General features: G+C 38.0%; 1 protein-coding gene and 1 long non-coding RNA gene across 4 annotated transcripts in view; one reads left to right on the top strand and one right to left on the bottom strand.

Annotated features, from left to right (window-relative positions):
- The window catches only part of LOC103141746 (secretory carrier-associated membrane protein 1-like), an 11,462-nt gene extending 7,721 nt beyond the window's left edge, over positions 1-3,741 (bottom strand). The window contains exons 1-3 of one of the 3 annotated variants that reach the window (XM_007557489.2): positions 3,480-3,740; positions 1,680-1,760; positions 1,410-1,520 (exon numbers count right to left, since the gene is read on the bottom strand). In XM_007557489.2, the coding sequence (XP_007557551.1) occupies positions 1,410-1,520; positions 1,680-1,760; positions 3,480-3,536 (249 nt within the window). In that variant the 5' untranslated portion in view covers positions 3,537-3,740. Of the gene's footprint in view, positions 1-1,409; positions 1,521-1,679; positions 1,761-3,479 lie in introns of all 3 variants that reach the window. The other 2 variants (XM_007557488.2, XM_016674077.1) reach the window with 2 other exon arrangements.
- Positions 3,742-15,848: 12,107 nt separating this feature from the next.
- On the top strand, positions 15,849-17,905 carry LOC107836817 (uncharacterized). The gene is made up of 3 exons (XR_001662778.1): positions 15,849-15,927; positions 16,750-16,831; positions 17,173-17,905. It is a non-coding gene; the product is annotated as an uncharacterized LOC107836817 (long non-coding RNA).
- The last annotated feature ends 301 nt before the right edge of the window (positions 17,906-18,206 follow it).

Genomic DNA, 18,206 nt, shown 5'->3' with positions numbered 1-18,206 from the left:
GGTTCAAAAATAAAATCAACACTTCAAAATAAATAAGGGTTCAAAAATAAAATCAATACTCTACAATAATAAATGGTTCAAAAATAAAATCAACACTTCAAAATAAATAAGGGTTCAAAAATAACATCAACACATTACAATAAAAAAATGGTTCAAAAATAAAATCAACACTTTACAATAATAAATGGTTCAAAAATAAAATCAATACTTACAAATAAAAAATGGTTAGGAAGCACATTACAGACCTTTAGTTGAAATGGCACGTTAAATTCAAGTCTCCATTACAGACCAGAAAAAAATAAAGAGAATGCAACGTTGTGTTAATCCATTTGAGGAGCCGGTAGTTTATCTTGAGGAAATAAATGACGATGCAAAAGTTAATTAGACTGTAACTTGCGCACTGCGCTGCTCAACCACTGTGAAGACTTAGAAACCGCTGGGAGTAACTCATCCAGTGGATTTAACAAATGGAGCCTTCTGGGTTCATGTTAACCAGGAGAGCGGCGCTCTGGAGGAGCTGCAGATGTAACATCTGTCCGTTTTGGAGAAGCGAAACCACGCAAAATAAATAAATAATTAAATAAATAAATAATCCTGGTAAAAGCGCACACCGGAAGGCGCAGGGTAAAACACTCACAGAGTTCAGTTGATCTGTTTGGATCAGACAGATCCAACTGACTGATGAATTAGCGCAGATTTTTCTGCAGATGGGAACCAGGAGGAAGTTCGTTCATGCGAGCCCTCCAGGGACATGGGGAATCCCCCATGCATTGTGGGAGATGTAGTTTGTAGTCAATTCGTGTTCAAAACCTATTTTAAGTCAATCATTGGCCTATAAAATGCTGGGGGGGCCACATAAAATGACATGGCGGGCCACATGTGGCCTGCGGGCCTTGAGTTTGACACATGTGGGTTATTGTTTATGTGAGATTTTCTGTGCCTTAAAAAGTACACACAACAATATGATTTTTTAAATTGCACAAAAGAAAATCATGATGGGAAAAGCCCTCCACAATATGTGGGAACCACAGATGGAGGATAAAAAAAACCTTAAAGTAAACTGGTTTGGCATAATGTCATATGTTTAAAAAAAATGGCTGCAAGAAAACTGCTAATATTACAACCCTGCTCACTTCTAAATCAGAGAAATATTTAAAACGCAAAAAATAACCGGAACTATGACACAAGACCATGTTGACGCCACACAATGAAGAGGATTGTACGGGAGGACGAAAAATAAAAATCTGCTAAACGATTAGAAGATTCAAAGAGTGTCTACTTTGGGTCAGTAACTGTTTCTTTCAAAGCTTTTAAATACATTTTTCTAAGGCTTTCAAAAAAAAAAGAAATAGTGGAGAGTTCTGTATGTTGTTAGTTTAGTGTTCATAAATAGCTGCCGGACGTTTTACCTGAGTCTGGTGCTGTGAATAAGCTGGCGGCTCTTCTGTGGGTTTCATGATGGCGGGTTGTGTGTTCTGGGATGGGGCGGGCGTCGGTTTGGGTGCATTTCCAGGCGCTGCCTGCAGACCAGCAAAGAATGTTTACATTGTTAGTTATGCAACCAAAACTTTACTGTTTGTTTTTTTTTACACTCTGAAAGTTACAGCATGGTAGACAGAGGACGGTGGATAAAACTAGGTCACACTAAAACACACACACTCTCACAATCTGAAGCTAACCGTTCTAGCGTCTGTGAAGGGGTTATATTCCTCCAGACCGCCAGGAGGGGCCGACCGTGTCACCTGGGTCACCGAAGGATCCTACAAGGTACGAAAGTTCATACAGGAGTTTAGGGAGGGAAAACTACAACTACAAATCGGTTATATACAGTTTTCTACTCAGCTTGTATAGAAACTGGAACAAATTCATTGTTCATTCATTCATTTACCAGATTCTGCTTTTCTTAAAGTGGTTTCACTATTAAAAGCAAACTTTGTATTAGATTAGGATGCGCTAGACATAATCTTTTTGAGGTTGTGTGACAAAAAAAAATCCACTTTCAGGGATTATTTTTTTCAATTCATTTGCTAAAGAAGTTTGGTTCTTTTCTGTTCTTTAAAAGCAAGATTAGAAAAAAGTTCAACTATGTTGAGTCAAAAGGCTTCACTTTGTTGACGGCAGTAATTAGGTACTTGGGATTAACAACTCTTTGCTAACCCAGATCATGACATAAAAAAAGAATAATTTAGGCACCTTCAACACTAATAAGCAGTGAAAAAAGTCTATAGTAAACACACTTGCTTAGGCGAGCAGCTGGGCAGAAAAACCAACACTTTTATGAGGCAGGCCCCAGTTATTTACTCAAAATAAATGTATGTTTCTGCTGCTGTTTGGGCTCAAAATGCTTGATTGGCTATTATACTTTTGGTTGGGTCATCTTCTCAAAAACAACCTTTTTTATTTGCCACTGTGGGCTTGATATGGTACATTTGTTTCATATGCATCAAAATTAGCAGCTTTTTTAAAAAAAAATCCTTTACTTGATGGTTTCAGGAAAATTTATATACGTGCACATACTCTATTTGTCTGTGCAAGATTTAGATTTCATCAAATGTTAGAAATAACTTTCAGAATCTTACAATTATTAGTGAAAACTGAAAATCTTTCTGTTTCAATTCAGAATATTCTCAGTTGCTGTTTTTGATTTTTTTTTTCTTTTTAGCCTAATCTAAAACTAATCTTAAACTAACAATTGCTTGTACTCACTAAAGATGGATTATTGATCAATGAGTATTTGGCATCTAAAACATGTTTGAAGTTGAACATTATTTTTTGATTCTCTCATAAGTTTTTACAGATTTCAACGAGAGATGCACAATACCCTCAAGTATGTTTTAAAACACTGCAACTCACTTCTTCTGTACACATATTATTGATTTCTTTTAAGCTTTTAATCCTCATCCAGACAATCGTTTGCTATTTAACATATGACCAACTTAAACATCTTGTTGCCTTTAAATGGCATATAGGAGATATTAAAAACACAAAAATAAATCCGAACAATCAAAGCATGGACGCCTGAGTGAAGTCATCTCGTTGATAAATTCGCTTGCACTTAATTGCTATTGCCTGGCATTTCAGTTATCAAGGCCTACATCCTAGCGACAGCTGTAAATAAAACAATTGTTGACAAGCACGTTAAACTTTAATATAGATAAAGAAAACAGTAAGATTTGTACTATAGAATAAGCTTTATGCAATGTTTACAGGCGATGGTCAAAGCTAGTATTACCCAGCTAGCATATATTTACAAGTTGTTATTACAGTATTAACAGCAACGTTTCCATTAATAATCTGAGACATAATTGTTTATAAATCATCTTAAATTCAAAGTAAATGGCAATATATAGCATCTTCAACTCCCAGAGGAGCTTCTCTATTAGGCTGTCAAGCTATTAGCCTGGATGCTAAAGTAAGAATGTAGGCTCAATGAGAAGTAACGGTTTTTGTTAGCCAGCCATGCTAGCAACGTTAGCTACCTGAAAGGGATTGCTGAAATCCGGGTCTGCGAACGGATTACTGTCAAAATCAGACATCGTGTCGCCTTTCTAATTACTGTCTCCTTCAAATAAGAAACCACCAATTCTCCGGGAAAGGTCTAGTCCTCGGATCTGACTGCCTGCTTTTGCTGGTAGCAGCCCCCTTTGCCTCCTCCTGCAGATGGAGAGCTCTCGCTTAGCAAGTTAGCCAATAGCAGAAAAATGGCAGCAGCTGAGAGGATGCTGATAAACAGCGTCAGAGTCAGACAGCATCACGATGGCTGGACTACCTGGGCAGGTACAGCACATGGGGACCCACGGGTTCAAATTTACAAAAAACAAAGTGGCTCATGGGAAACATATTTCTATATTTACTTACTGTTCACAATATACATAGTTTATCACATGGCAGTGAGTGATTTTCTACTTGCTTTTCCGTTTTGTTGTAAGTTGTTTCCTAAAACATTATCAAAAATATATCCTCCCAACAATAAAGACAGAATGCAGAATCTCTATGAAGTTCATTTAAGTTTGCACACTTAAAGACCTTTTTATGTCAAATTTCTCATTTATGCAGAAAAATCTGGTTCGTAAAGCTGATTGTGATTCTTGTTAAACCTAAATACTCTAGATGTGCTTTTGAAAACACTTTAGAGAGAATCGACGACTCATATGGAAGGTTAAAATATTACCTCAAAACAACATCTGAGGCCCCACAGGCCTTGGCTCAGTATTCATTATTAAACAATAAGAAGAAATAAAAATGGCATGTGGGAGAGATCCTAGACCAGCACCACTTCTGACCAAGAAGAACACAATATCCTCTCCCAATTTTGCCCAAAAACACTTCTTTAAGACTGAGTAAAATATTAAATGAGCTGATCAGACTACGTGGAAGAGGTGCATCGCTTCGCATGTTCTTTCAGAAAAAGAACATCATATTGACTGTCAAACTGTGGCGGTGGGGGTGTGATGATATTTAACTGCTTTGTCTTTTCAGAACCAGAGTGAGTTAACATCACTGACGGTGATGGGATCATAAATCCTCCTCTATACCAGAACAATCAGAAGAATGATGTTCAGCCCATCATGCAGCAGGATCCAAATGAAGGTAGGAAATCCGCATGACCTTAAATAGGCTGCGTTAAAAAATCTGCATGTGGTTGAAGTAAAATAATTTTCTAGCTAAGAGGGAGCCAAAAAGTATTGCACAGTGATGTAAACAATTGCTAAATATCAAAAATACTTGAGGGCACCACTTGTGATAGGGTTTAGATAACAGTAACTTTTTAAAAAAGCATTTTTAAAGGGTATTTTGAATAAAAGTCTGAAAACAATCTTTGCTTGAAAAAGTCTCATCAATGAAAATATTGATATCGCTGCTCCAGAGCACTTAGACTCTGAAGTCTGCAGCCATCTGACTCTAATGATCTGATGGAAAACTTGCATTTGAAAAATCTCAAATTTGCTGAATTCTTATTTGAGAATGTTTCAGATCTATGCAAAAAGAATATCAAAGTGCAGAAGAGACATGTTGATATTCGGAGAGATGTTGGGCAAAATCTGAGGAATGCAAACGCTGAAGCATCGGACCTGGTTAATTGTGGATTTCCACTGTTCAAGCTGTCTGTGTGCCAAAATATTTACACTCCTGCACTTTGGCCTTTTCCAGTATGAACTTAAATTCTTATGGTTGGATTAAAGTAGATAATTGTAGATATTTTTATAATTGCAATTACTATCAGCAAACTTCCCACTTTTGTCTGTACAAGGTCAGATCATCCTTGTCCAGGTTGAAAACCAGAGAAGCTCTGTACTGGGTTGTTCAGATTATTTCTGGAGCTGTAAATAAATAATAATAATAATAATAATAATAATAATAATAATAATAATAATAAACATTCAGGAACATCTTTCCAATTACTGCACAACTGTTCTCACACTCTCTAGAGTCAAACTTATTCTTGATGAAGAACCTGATGGCCTTGTTTCATCATTATGTTATGTAGTCTGATTAGCATATCCAGTGAGGTAGTGTTGTCAGAGAGTTAGAAAAGATAATCAAAAAGCAGCATCGGCGGCCGGTTCCAAGTTTGTCTGGTGGATTTTACTGTTCAACATTTTGTTTTCTGACATCCAAAAAATTTTATACAGAACTGACAGCACACCTGCACTCCATTAGATGATACCACGAGAAAACAGGTAAAAAAAAATAAAAATTCTAAATAAAGAAACAAGAATAAGGATACTAATGTAACTTACACACTCATCTACATAATTAAATGGTCTGCAAAATAAGACATTTAATAAAGGGTAACTCAACAAACATTGTTTGTTTTTAAAGAAAACAAACAATGCAATACAAGAAATAAAACCCTTCATTTGGTTGCACCCAGTGATGCAATCAGTGACATCATTCACCCATTTAAACAGGAAATGCTGGGCCCACCCCTCCCTTATAACCGTAGCATTTAAGGACAAAAAATGGTGAGTTTAAAAGAAACAAACAAATAATTTACCAGAAATGTACCATGCCACAAAATAAACATTCATGTTTATCTAATGATTTAGTAGTGTCAGCTTAAAAGTGTCAGCTTGTATGTAAACCGCTAATAATGCTCCTACAAACAAACCTGGGATAGTAAGTGAAGTAAAGTTATGACAGAAATGTTTAAATTAAAGCTTTATGACCAACTATAGAAAGATGAAATAAATCAGAGATATATTTAAGGGACAGGTGGAAAATAAACACAAACTTAAACCACTTTGTCTCAACCTTTTGAACATATTTGGCCTTTTAGGCAAATCTTTGCCTCCAGCATAATGGCTTCAGGCATGACTGCATCCAACCCTGTGGCTTCTCTGTTTCCTAGTGAACCGTACTAAATAAAACCTATCTGAATCTGTAAACCATAGTTGAGGTAAAAATAAAAGCAGAGCTTGTAAAACAGCTTGGTCGGATACTGCGAGTTTCTTTTAATGTTAACTTAGGAATTATAACTTCATGTGTATCTGTTTGGGGGTTTTAAAGCAACAATTTCACAACAAAATAGCAAACACACTTTCTTGAGTACAACAAGGCTTTTGCATTTAATATTGATTTTATAAATTAAGAAAAATATCCACTCCTGTGCCCTTTATTTCCCTATTTCTCTATCATTCTTGGACAAAAGAGTCTTTCTGGATAGACTAAAAAGCCACAGCTTGCAGAAACTTCTACGTAACTGTACATTTGTGTTTTTATTAATTTATTTTTTCACATGTATTAAATTGTTCTACAGAGCTCCATCTCAGTAACTTTAATATCTCAAGCTGAGCTGAAATATGACTTGGCAAAAATATTTTTTTTTGCCATATTTAAGTTTTTAAATAATGGCTAGAAGATAACATTTTAAATTGTACCTGGAAAATTGCTACACTACTTAAAAATGTAATTATTTGCCCACCTTTTTTGTGCCCATTTAGTAAATTTTCTAAATTGCTCAGAGTCATATTCCACTGTCATCTCCTCTTTTTAATGATAGTGATGATTATGCTAATGATGATGATAATGAGGAGGACAGTGATATATGAAAATGTCAGCAGCTCATTTCCTTACACATGAACGAGCTGAAGAAACAACCAGACTGTATTTTCAATTTAAAGAATATTCTCCGTCTTTGATGCACTTCCTTAATATCTTCTGGAAATCCTGTTAACCCGCTTATCAGTGAAACTAGTTGTCACATCCCTCCTTTAGAAGTCCTGTGAGCTTTCCCTCAATGTCTTCAAGATATTGCAAGTTGCCACAAATGCCCACTTGGGGGAGCTACAATCCAGTTGGTCTCTTCAGCCCATTTTACAAAATCCTTCCTCATTTGCCATCAATTTATTTTCATTCAAACGAAGGGTGACCATGTGAAGAACATCAGATCAGTTGACAGCCTGTAAATGTGATTTAAACATTTAAGCACCATTTACCCAGATTAAGTTCCAATTGAAGAACAAATGCTATTAGGGTGGAAATCTTACAGTATGAGATTAAACAATTCCCGTTCTCTGCTGGAATGCTGTTGCTCATTTTTAAACAAAGGCACCATGTTGTTCCATTTCATAGCAGCCCGTCACAACATGCCTTTAAATGTAACATGCTCCATTTTAGTTAATAAGCTACCTTTGCACCCTGCTAAGGTTCTGTTTCATATAGTGTCCATGTATAATGTTTTGCCTTGATGGACTCTGGATGAATCAAACTGTGCCTTTATTACAATTCACCTGCAGTCCACAAACTAACTCGCACAAACACACACCCACACACACCCAAACAGAGAGAAAATGAGCATCGGTTCCTTCCCTAATCTTGTATTAATGGACCCAATCACAGACTCTATGAATAATCAATGGCCAGTGGTCTGCGACCGCAGTGCTGAAACCTTGAGTGAAACTGAATTTTCCTAATAGGACACAGACACACACACACACGCACAAACACACACACCTTGAGCCACTAATAAGCTCTGTGCTGTGGGTTGAATTTACGTCACATGGTTTGTTTGCTGCAAAATGTGAAAGATAAACACGCCATGCCAGGCTATGGCAATGTGTGCATGCATCTACTGTATATAGAACGGTGTGAAAAATAATTATCTGTTTCTCCTCCCTTTCTAACGGTGCTCTCCACAGATGACACTGTGTGGAAACAACCGCTTTGGTTAATAGCTGCTACATTAGTCTCTTAACCAGCTGGTCATGGCCATTTAGAAATGTTCATTAGGTTGCAGGCTGCAGCGGATAGTTGTGCTTCTTTGCTCCCTTGCTGTCGACTGAAAAGAGGCATGAAGGGAAGAACACAAAGTGAGGCAAAACAGAGGAAAACCAGAATCACGGCGCATCGCAAATGTATTCACATCCAATTTGTTTTAGGTTCTTCTGATTGCTGGGTTTATATCTGACTGATCATCAAAAGTGTGAGGGAGATGCTGGTTTTTAAAATGTTTCACAAATAAAAAACTGAAACACATGCCTTGAAAATGAGTCTAAAACTCAAGACTAGTTTATAGGAATGTCCTTGAACATCAGTTGTCTTTCCAATTAGATTTAGGTTTGGACTTTGACTTGGCCATTCTAGTGCATGAATATCCTTTCATGTGAGCCATTCTATTGAAGCTCTGGCTGTATGTTGAGTGTTGTCCTGAGTCTACGACTTTTAAAAGATTTTCTTCCAAGGTTGCCCCTGTTTAGTTTGGTGTTTAGATAAATTCACCTTCTTATTAACTCTGACCAATATCATTCTCACTGCCTGATGCTGCCACCACCGTTGTTCACCATTGAGATGGCGTATTCAAGATGTTTGCTTTCCTACCACAGTGTTTTTCTAATCATTTCAAATGTGGTCTAATCTGCACCTTTTTTCCACATCTTTTCTGGCTTTCTTATTACAATTCAACAATCCTGCATAATTTATAATTCTATTACCAGATTTATGAGCTGCATGATGGGTTGTTGTCCTGTTGGAAGCTTTTCCCACATGAGCTGTGGTAAAGCAGCGTCTCTGGCAGCTTTTCCAGAGTTGCCGTGGATATTGAAACGGGTTCTCTTAATAATGGTCTCCTTTTCCGGCTTGCCAGTTTATGTGCCATATTTTAGTTGTCCCACACACTTTAGATAATGGAGTGAACAATAAGTCGCTCAAACCTTGACAAATTGTTTTATAAGCTAATCCTGTGGACCACTAATCAGGTGACATCGGACGACAGTTGGTTATTTGGTTTTTCAAAGTAAAAGATGGCTGAAAACATTTTCTCACCTCACATTACACATGCCTATGTATAAGTAAAAAATTAAAACCATGTATTATTTTCCTTCCACTTCACAATCATGCACATTTTTTTTTGTTGATCTAATAAATAAAATAAAATGTTGTGGTTTCGGCATAACAAAATAGCAAGTTTCAGGGGTGTGAAAACTTTTACAGTTTACTGTTGGACGCAGCAACCAAATGCAAAAAGACACAGATGCAATAATTACCACATTGCCCTAGATAAGAACCTTGTGTGTAATTAGATCTCATTAAGGTCTATGAGTGTTATTTTAGGGCACTGAAAGGCTCGATGAGCAGCACTTGATATTATGGGTTATTAATGCTGCAACATCTGGTGTCGTTCTGGCACTGGTCTGACTGCGCTTGCTGGGAAATTCAGTATGCAACTCATTCTGTGGCGGTAAGATGCAATCCAGCATTTTCGTGTCACTTTCTTGCATGAAATATATATGTGTGTGTATATATATATATATATATATATATATATATATATATAAAATGTTGGTTTGTGAATCCGCATAGCTCAATATGTGTTGTGTGTTTGCGCGCAAGATTGTTTGCGCTGATGACCAGTCAGAACACATTACACACGCCGCCGAGGGAAGCGGCCCTCTGTCGGTGGAAAAGCAATTGATTCTCCATTTCCATATTAATGAGCAGATTTGTTAAGAGCCTGCAGGAGAGGAAGAAAATAACTGGGTCTTCATAGGGCACGACATTTATAAATAAAGCTGATGCAGAGAAAAAATGGAAATTAAACCTTTTAGTTTAATAAATTTGAGGCGTCCGCAGCAAAGCGAGCGATTTGCATTTCCATTTGTGGCCAAATAATGAGAGTGCGGGGCCATGATGAGCCTGCTCGTGCTGCTTTTGGGTCTCAGGCAGTCAGGCAATCACTCCAGCGTGCAGCCTGCCACCTCCGTGTCATTAGCTGGGGCCGGTTGCTTCTGCTTCTCAGCTTTCTGAGATTATGTAGAGAACCAGAGATTCTTATTGTCACTTTGAAAGAGGAATAGTGCTTGGGTTGACAGCAAAATCCACCAACTCAGATGTGTCCATCTTTTTCTCCAGCTATTCAACTTCTTTCATACATGCAGATGTCACTTTAAATTTTGTTGCTGTGGTTGTTGTGCTAAAACAATGTGTCAGAAACCTTGTCTCTCTCATAAACACTTGCTCTCGGATGCACACGTATGGACACGCGCACACACTCACACACGCACGCACACAAAGCATCACTGATTGAATTTATTGGGGAATGGATGTTGACTAGACCACTCCAAGTGGGCTAGATTGTTGTTGTTCCCAGATTGACAGACAGACCCAGAGTGGCTGATTGAAAGTGCCTTTTAGCTTGCTCTCACTGTATATTTGATTTGGCAAAATGGAAGGGGAGTCCAGTCTTTTCCCAGGATGCAAACACAAGCCCTTGTGTTTGTGTGGGGAGCGTTTTTGTGTGTTTTCTGTGCATGGTGACTTGTGGAGGCTTTCGTAAATACTGCATAAAACGTACCCTTTCAGGTATTAATTGAATAATGCAGCACTCCTGTCGTCAGCCATGAAGTGGGCCACTTTTGCTGCGGCCCGCTCCGCTCTCCTTGCCTGCGAATTGACTTGATTTATCCGTGTTGTTCCAGCCAATGGATGCCATTTGTTCCAAATATTTGACATAAACATGCAAAGAGCAGAGGCGTGCACTCATAAAATCAGCTTCTGGACCGTTGTTTTACAACCCAAAGAGGCCAACGGGGGGTGCTAAGCCTTTTTAAATCACGTGAGGCTCTCGCTGAGCCAACAGCATGTTAAACTTCTCTTTTAAGCAGTGATGTAGTGAAAAGGAACAAGTGCTGCTATAAAGAAAAAAGCAGAGAGGGACAAGAGGGTGAAGGAAGAGTGGAAAAAGGAAAAGAAGTGTGGAGGAGGGAGTGCAGCCGTAAGAGAGATGTGCAATGTGGTGCTAAATATGCCTAGTTATTTTCCATGCCTTTAATGGGACACATCTCATTGGGTGCCTTATGTCTGCTTCCAAACTGTAAAAGATGTTTAGCCTCGCACCTGCTGGAAATTCCCAGCAATAATGATAAGAGCAGCGGATTGAGTCCTTTCTGAATCTAACTCAGAATTAATGCCCAGGGTCCCCAAACAGTGTGGAAAAGTATGGACTTTGAGCTAAGCAGAAATCTGGGTTTTTTCCAGACTTAAATTTTTTATTCCTTGTTTCATTGCCGAAAAGGTATAAAATGTCTAACTTTTATGCTGATTTTATAAAAAGAAGATGCGCACGCTTACCGTCAGGCCATCTTTGTCATTATATTCTAGGTTCAGGATTTCAATTGTATTCAGTTTACTTATGTAGCACCATTTTACAACAAATATTGTTGCAAGTCAATTCAATCCACTCATTCAGATTTAAATTCAGTTACATACATTCCAATTTTATCCTGGTTATAAAAATATTACTAGAAATAAAAATGTTTCTGAGCTACTACTGAAGGTGTGGACTCAACCTCCTTCAGACATTTAACTGCTTTCAACTTTTTCCACAAATCTTCCCTTTGTTTGACTTTTTTTTGCTTTTTGTTGCTTTTTATTTAAGTAAAAATTAGCAAATGTGCCGTAGTGTCATTAATCTTGAACTCTTGATTATACTGTTTTATTTTTCTGTACAATTGTTGACTAAAAACCCAATAATTTTAGCTGTCGCTCAGTAAATCATAAATCTGAAAATCATGCATGTTTCATTGGAAAGATAAGGAATCCATTCTTCAGAGAGAATTTTTGATATGTGTTTGATTATTTACTCTATATCCACCCATCAGTCCGTCCATCCATCCTTTTTCACAGTCTGTGGTTCATGCTATGTTTAGGGATGACCTCTGTGGAAAACATGCCTCGAACTCATCTTTGATTTGGAAAAGTTGACCCAAAATTGGACTCAGGAGTTTAATTTGCATTGTAAAGCTACATGAAAACAAAGATAAATGATCAATATTTAATTCAAGTGCTTGCATATGTGGAAACTACGCTCATGTTTTGTCTGCGGTGTGTCGTGTTTATGGATTCGACGCTGCAGTCTCTGCAATCGCCTTTCAGCTGCGCTCAGGTTCAATTTGCTGATGTAGCACCTCTCCAGTTTTCAGCAGGCTAATATTTGCCAAACACATCAGCTATCTGTTTTTATTATCCAGGTGAATATGTTTGTCTTAGTACATCAATAATCATAAACAAAGCCATAAGTCTGTTTTTGCTTTCACCTCTCCTTTGGCATGCAGCTAACAATATCTCCATTTTGCCTTGCAGACAAGTTTTGTTTCAGGCAAGTCACAGTTTTCTTTATTTTTTATTTCATTCCAGTCCTAATTTAAGTCAAGCAGTGCCCTCACATGCAGTATATATAACTGCACACATAAATTCAGCCACACTGCCCGGCTCGAGGCTTGACTGAACGTGCGCTCTCCTATTACAGACAGTAATTACCGTCAGTCACCCTGTGTGTCCATAACAAGCCGGCATAATGCCCTAATCAGGCCTGGATTAATCTAACTCTCTCTCTAATCACGCTAAAAGTGATTTATATTGTTTTTCCTGTTCGGAACAAATGAAATCTGTAGCCCAAATTAATACTGGCTTTTCATCACTGGGAAGCTAAAAAGCCAGTAACCATCACATTCTTGTCATTAAGGCTGCATCTGTGGAGACACTCGCACACACCCGCGCACACATATGTAATAGAAAAAAAAAAGTAATGTAATATTCCATTAACTGAGTAAACTAACAACATTAGTCTTCTGCTAAAAGGCTTTCAGACCAAGCAAATGGGGTCATCAGAGGAAGAATTAAAGTTTTATTGCTATTGTTTGACTTAATAATTACAATAAAAAATCATGACTGTTCAGTACTCTGATTTTATATAACGGTTTAACTTTAAAAAAGCACCGAGAATCCATTTGACAGCCTGATATATGTGACTGAGAGAATAATAACAAAGTAACAAACATAAAATCTATTTTTTCATTTTTTATTTTTTAACCGCCCAGAAATTATTCTTACAATTTTGTGGTCTCGAGCTTTCGCTGAAGATGGCATGCCTCCTGTTTTGCTCCGTGCCTCCTACTTTGTTTCATTTCCATTGTTAAACAAATCAATTCCAACCCTGGCTCACTTCCCACTGTTTTTCATTACGGAGACCAAGGCCGAACACGAACCCTGAAATTTCCTGCTCGCTATTCAGCTTGTGCTCGGAATACAAGCAAAACTCACAAGAGCCACATTTAGAAGATGCAAACTGTCGGCCAATCTGGGTTCTCGATTCCATATTTATTTCCTCCACCCAACTGCCCACAAACTCCAGAAACAATGCAGCGCTTAACCCAGAAATGGATGGATTTATCCATCTTTTTTGTCTCCATGTTAATCTCTTTTCTTCCCCATGCTGTGTCTCACCTATGCTTTTCTCTCCTTCCTCTCCTTCTCCCACTCCTCCCCTCCGTTCCCTCTCCCCTGTTCTCTTCATGCTGTGTAATTCTCATCTTACACACTCTGTTGCTCTGGGGTATGAATAATGCATGGTGTGTGAGAAATCCTCAATCTCATGCTTGGCTCCCAGCGAGCATTACAAACCTTGCATCTCTATTACAGAGATGAATAGGAGAGAAGGGAATATTGCATAGGACACACTTTGGCTTTCCAGTTTGTTTTCAGTATTAAAGCCACTGTTTAGTATTTCTGTAAAGTACAAAAAGAGGCTTGGAGACAAATAGGTTGACAACATTTTGAGATATTGACATTGGAGGTGAAAAGACCGTTTTCTTCACTGTCACAAAGTAAAACGGATGCAAACAGGAACAAACGGCTTCTAAATGAGTCTGAAATTTTTACTATTCACTGACATTTTTACACTCCTCTTTGCTAAATGAATCGATTTTAGTAGGTTTGATAGTCTGCTAAAATCAATTTAAAAGGCACATTTTTAATTGAATGTAAGTGTGGACTTTGACTAGGCTGCTATATCCTCCATAAATGTGCTTTGATGTGAGCCGTTCCATCACTCTCCATCATATTTTCTGTATTTGTCCTCAGACGACGCTCCTCTCCAGGCTCCAAGCATCCAACTTTCTGACTTTCAAGATTACCCTGAATTTATCTTCATCCACCTTCCCGTCAGCTCTAACCAACTCACCTGCTAAATGAAAGCATCCCCACAGCATGTCGCCTTGCTTTACTGCCGTGTTTTACTGTTGTATTTTCAGTGCAATTTGAATTTACAGTAAAGCCCCGAATTATTCATACCCCTGGTAGTTTTAGATTTGCAGTAATCTTTGCCTTTTCTGACTTTTTACGTCTGACCCAAAGAAATAATTGTTTTAAAGTTACCAGACCTGACGCTGTCTCCAGTGAAATAAAACAAAAAAGCTATTCAGGAATTACAAAACAGACTATTATGCCAAACCTGATTTTTCCATTGTTTATGGAAAAGGATATAAATAATTTAGGGTATAAATAATTTAGATACTTTATCTTTTGTGTGATCCTTGTCTAGTTGTCTTAGTCAAATTAAAGTCCTTTGTACTAATAGTTTGAGCTCAGCTGTAGCTCTTCACCTTCACCTCTGACCAGCTTTGTGTCCTTACTAAAGAGAAGCATCTCCACAGTGTGATATTGTCTCCATTGTGTCAATGTGACGTTTGTGTGTTCAGTGTCACACACAGCATTTTGCATGTTGATCAAAAAGTTTAATTCTTCTTACCTCAGCACCGTTTTCCACTTGTTCTTAAAGGTTTTGTTTGACATGGAACCATTTTCTTATGTTTCAAACATAATACATGATATAGATGTGAATCTTTACTGTCGTGGCTCACCATACTGCATGTTTTAGGTGTTTCCCTGCTGCCGTGCACCTGACTCCAATAAATAGTTGATTAACATGTTTCTCCAGCACTTGATTCAGTCACACCACATTCAGATGACTGCATTTTAACGAGGCAGAGACATATCTAAAGCAGGAAGGATAGCGGGGCCTTAAAATCAACATAAAGAAGCGCTGACATGGATACTGTTTTTCTATTTGATTTTATCATAATAATATGAATGCAGAATGCATCTGTAAATACTGGTACTGGTTAACACCTACTCACTATTAAAATATGTTTACATAATAAAGGCTTCAACTGCAGATAAAAAAACTGAGTTAGGTCATTTCTTCCATCAGCATTTGTTTTATGAAGGGACACTTTTACTAAATGCAAGGCTGCTACATAGCATAAAATATCAGTTGGTTCACTTTTAAAGCCATTCTTCCTTCTGAGGTAGTGCAATGCACACTCGGTGTGTGTGTGTGTGTGCGTGTGTGTGGGGGTGTGTGTGTGTGTGTGTGTTGCTGTACGTCTGAGCCATCTGACGACATAAACCCACGTTTTATGGAGTGTGTGCATGCGATAAAAGCACTCAAGAGTTAAAGTGCTTTTCTACCATGCTCAAAGCCATGTGTCAGCACTAGACCACTAAATCCACACAATTCCCTTGAACAGTTTCCCTTTCTCTGATAGTCTATCATTCCTCTGTTTCAGATGGCTGGCTGCTGGGGCTGACAGGGCCAAGTCCTTGAGGAGATCATGTGTCTGTGGAAAGTACAGGACAAGAAAGCGTTATGTGAGTTCTCCAACTGTGTCTCTATCGTTGCCGTTTCCCCCTGTTCTGCTTCCTTCCCGATGCCTCCTGGAGGTTCATGTAGATTCAGTGATCCATGACTTTTGTAGGAGTACTCTGACAAATACGGTATATGGGATAATGTGACACATGCAGTCATGGAAAAAGAAAGTACTCCCCCTCTCAGATCCATGGGGTTCCATTTCAGGTCATAAGGAGGATAATAGTCTACACCAGTTTTTGTAAATAATTTTAGTAAGTATGGAAGCACACAACAATGTTTACAGATGTGTGTTAACACAATGCCAAGAGGGAAAAACATCAACAATGATAAAGATTGTTCTCTGTCACCATGTCAAAATTCACAAGTACGATTTGTTCTGAAGAGTTGCAAACAGAAAGCCTTTCCCTGTAAAGATGGCAGCAAAGTCGGGTCTTAGTGGATCTGAAGACTTCAGCTTTTATTTTTTATGAGCGACTGAATAATAGGGAGTACTTACTTTTTTTTTCCAACACAGCTTTTACCATGTGGTTTAACAAATGATGATCTGGAATCTGTTGTGTAGTTTTATACACTTGAAGGTTGATCCAAATTTTTCTCTAACGTATACATTATCTAAACTGTAAATTATATTCCTCTTTCCTATGACTGCGTGTTGCACAGTTGTTGTAATTGCTTCTTATAAGTATTTTATAAAAAAAAAAAGTTCATACCCCAAGTGTAACGGGTAAAAAACCCCCCTCAAATGTAACACATTTCTGAAATCTCACAGAAATATTCTTCCCATTTTCTCAGACTAGTCTTTGTCTTCCATCTTTTTTAAGCACGTTGTGGACGAACCCCTGATGAATCACGCTAACGACCCAGGCCCCGCGCTGCAGCTCTGCTATGAAATTAATATCTAAGGTATGGAGATATAGAGCAAATAGATGAGAATAGGAGCCCAATACTCACCCTTGGGTGCTGCGTGCTCAGGCACAGACACACACACTCATGCGAACGCTTACATATACTGCACACAGACCCTGACAGGCAGGCTATTATCCCCCCAGTTCACACTGCTGTAATTGGCTATCGCTTTTTACAAATGTGGTTCCCACTAACTCGCATATCAGCTCCCATCTCATCAGATGTGTAGGGGTCACCATGTCCGTGTGTGTGTATGTGTGTGTGTGCATATATTTACTGATGTATATAGTATGTAAGGGGTCACTGATGTTCCCAATCTTCATGTCTTTTCTTCACAGACTCATTTATGTCCGTGCTAAACGAGCTAACAAATGCCAAGTGTGTCAGTGGCTGTATCCTCTTTAGCGGTGCCAGAGCATTTAGCCATTAGTCTGCTAATAGCATCAGGATCTCTCTCACGGCGGCGAGGTGATGATGAAATATTAGCTTAGCTCGAGTCGTTATTAGTAAGCTGAGAAATAAAACGAACTTGATCTCCAAGGCTGGAGATCGAGTTCGTTTTATTTCTCATGAAGAGATCAGAAACAATGGCTGTGTATTCAGATTCATATTTTTGTCTGTGCATTAATGACAACTAAAGGCAATTAATATTTTTTTCTGTTTTATGCACTGTAAAATTCATTGTATTTTCTGATGGGGTTATATCTGTTTTTTTATTAATATTGTGCAAAATATTAATGATGCACAGCTAAAGTTTTCTGCAGGAACTTAGTAAAGAGCTATAGGCACTTGTACAAAGTTTACCTTTAATTTTACTAAAATCAAATCTTTTTTTTAAAGATATAATCAGAAATTGAATTTTGATGCTTTTCCACACCAGCACTCATTTATAGGGGCTTACCTTTTCAAAATGTGTTTGTCTCCAGATATTTTGAATTTGATCCTGTTGTTTTGTTTTTGCTTGTTTCAAGGCTGGTTGCTCAGTGCTGCTGTGTTTTATATGTCCATTTAAACCAAATAGAGTTTTGAACTTTGTATCGTAAATTAGGCCTCATTAAAATGTCACTTACACTCCCTTGGACTGTCAGAATACAGATGGAGAGATAGATCGCCTGCAGTTAGAGCACCGCTGTGGGCAAGTGCCTACACATAATGTTAGCATTAATGATCTGTTTCAATCACATTGCTGGTAGATTAGATTAATTATCAATTAGGTTAGAATTTAAAATGTATTCTTTCACCATAATCAAGAGACAAAAAAAAAACTGAGTTTCAGTCTCAACATTGAAACACCCTCTGTGCAGCTAACTCACGTATAATGGATTCCAACAACCTTTTGCATGATGTTAAGATGATATGCATAATGAGCTGC

The sequence above is a fragment of the Poecilia formosa genome, unplaced genomic scaffold, assembly GCF_000485575.1.
Source record: "Poecilia formosa unplaced genomic scaffold, Poecilia_formosa-5.1.2 Scaffold89, whole genome shotgun sequence".
NCBI classification, from domain to species: Eukaryota; Metazoa; Chordata; class Actinopteri; order Cyprinodontiformes; family Poeciliidae; genus Poecilia; species Poecilia formosa.
This window is presented reverse-complemented; position numbering and strand designations above follow the sequence as displayed.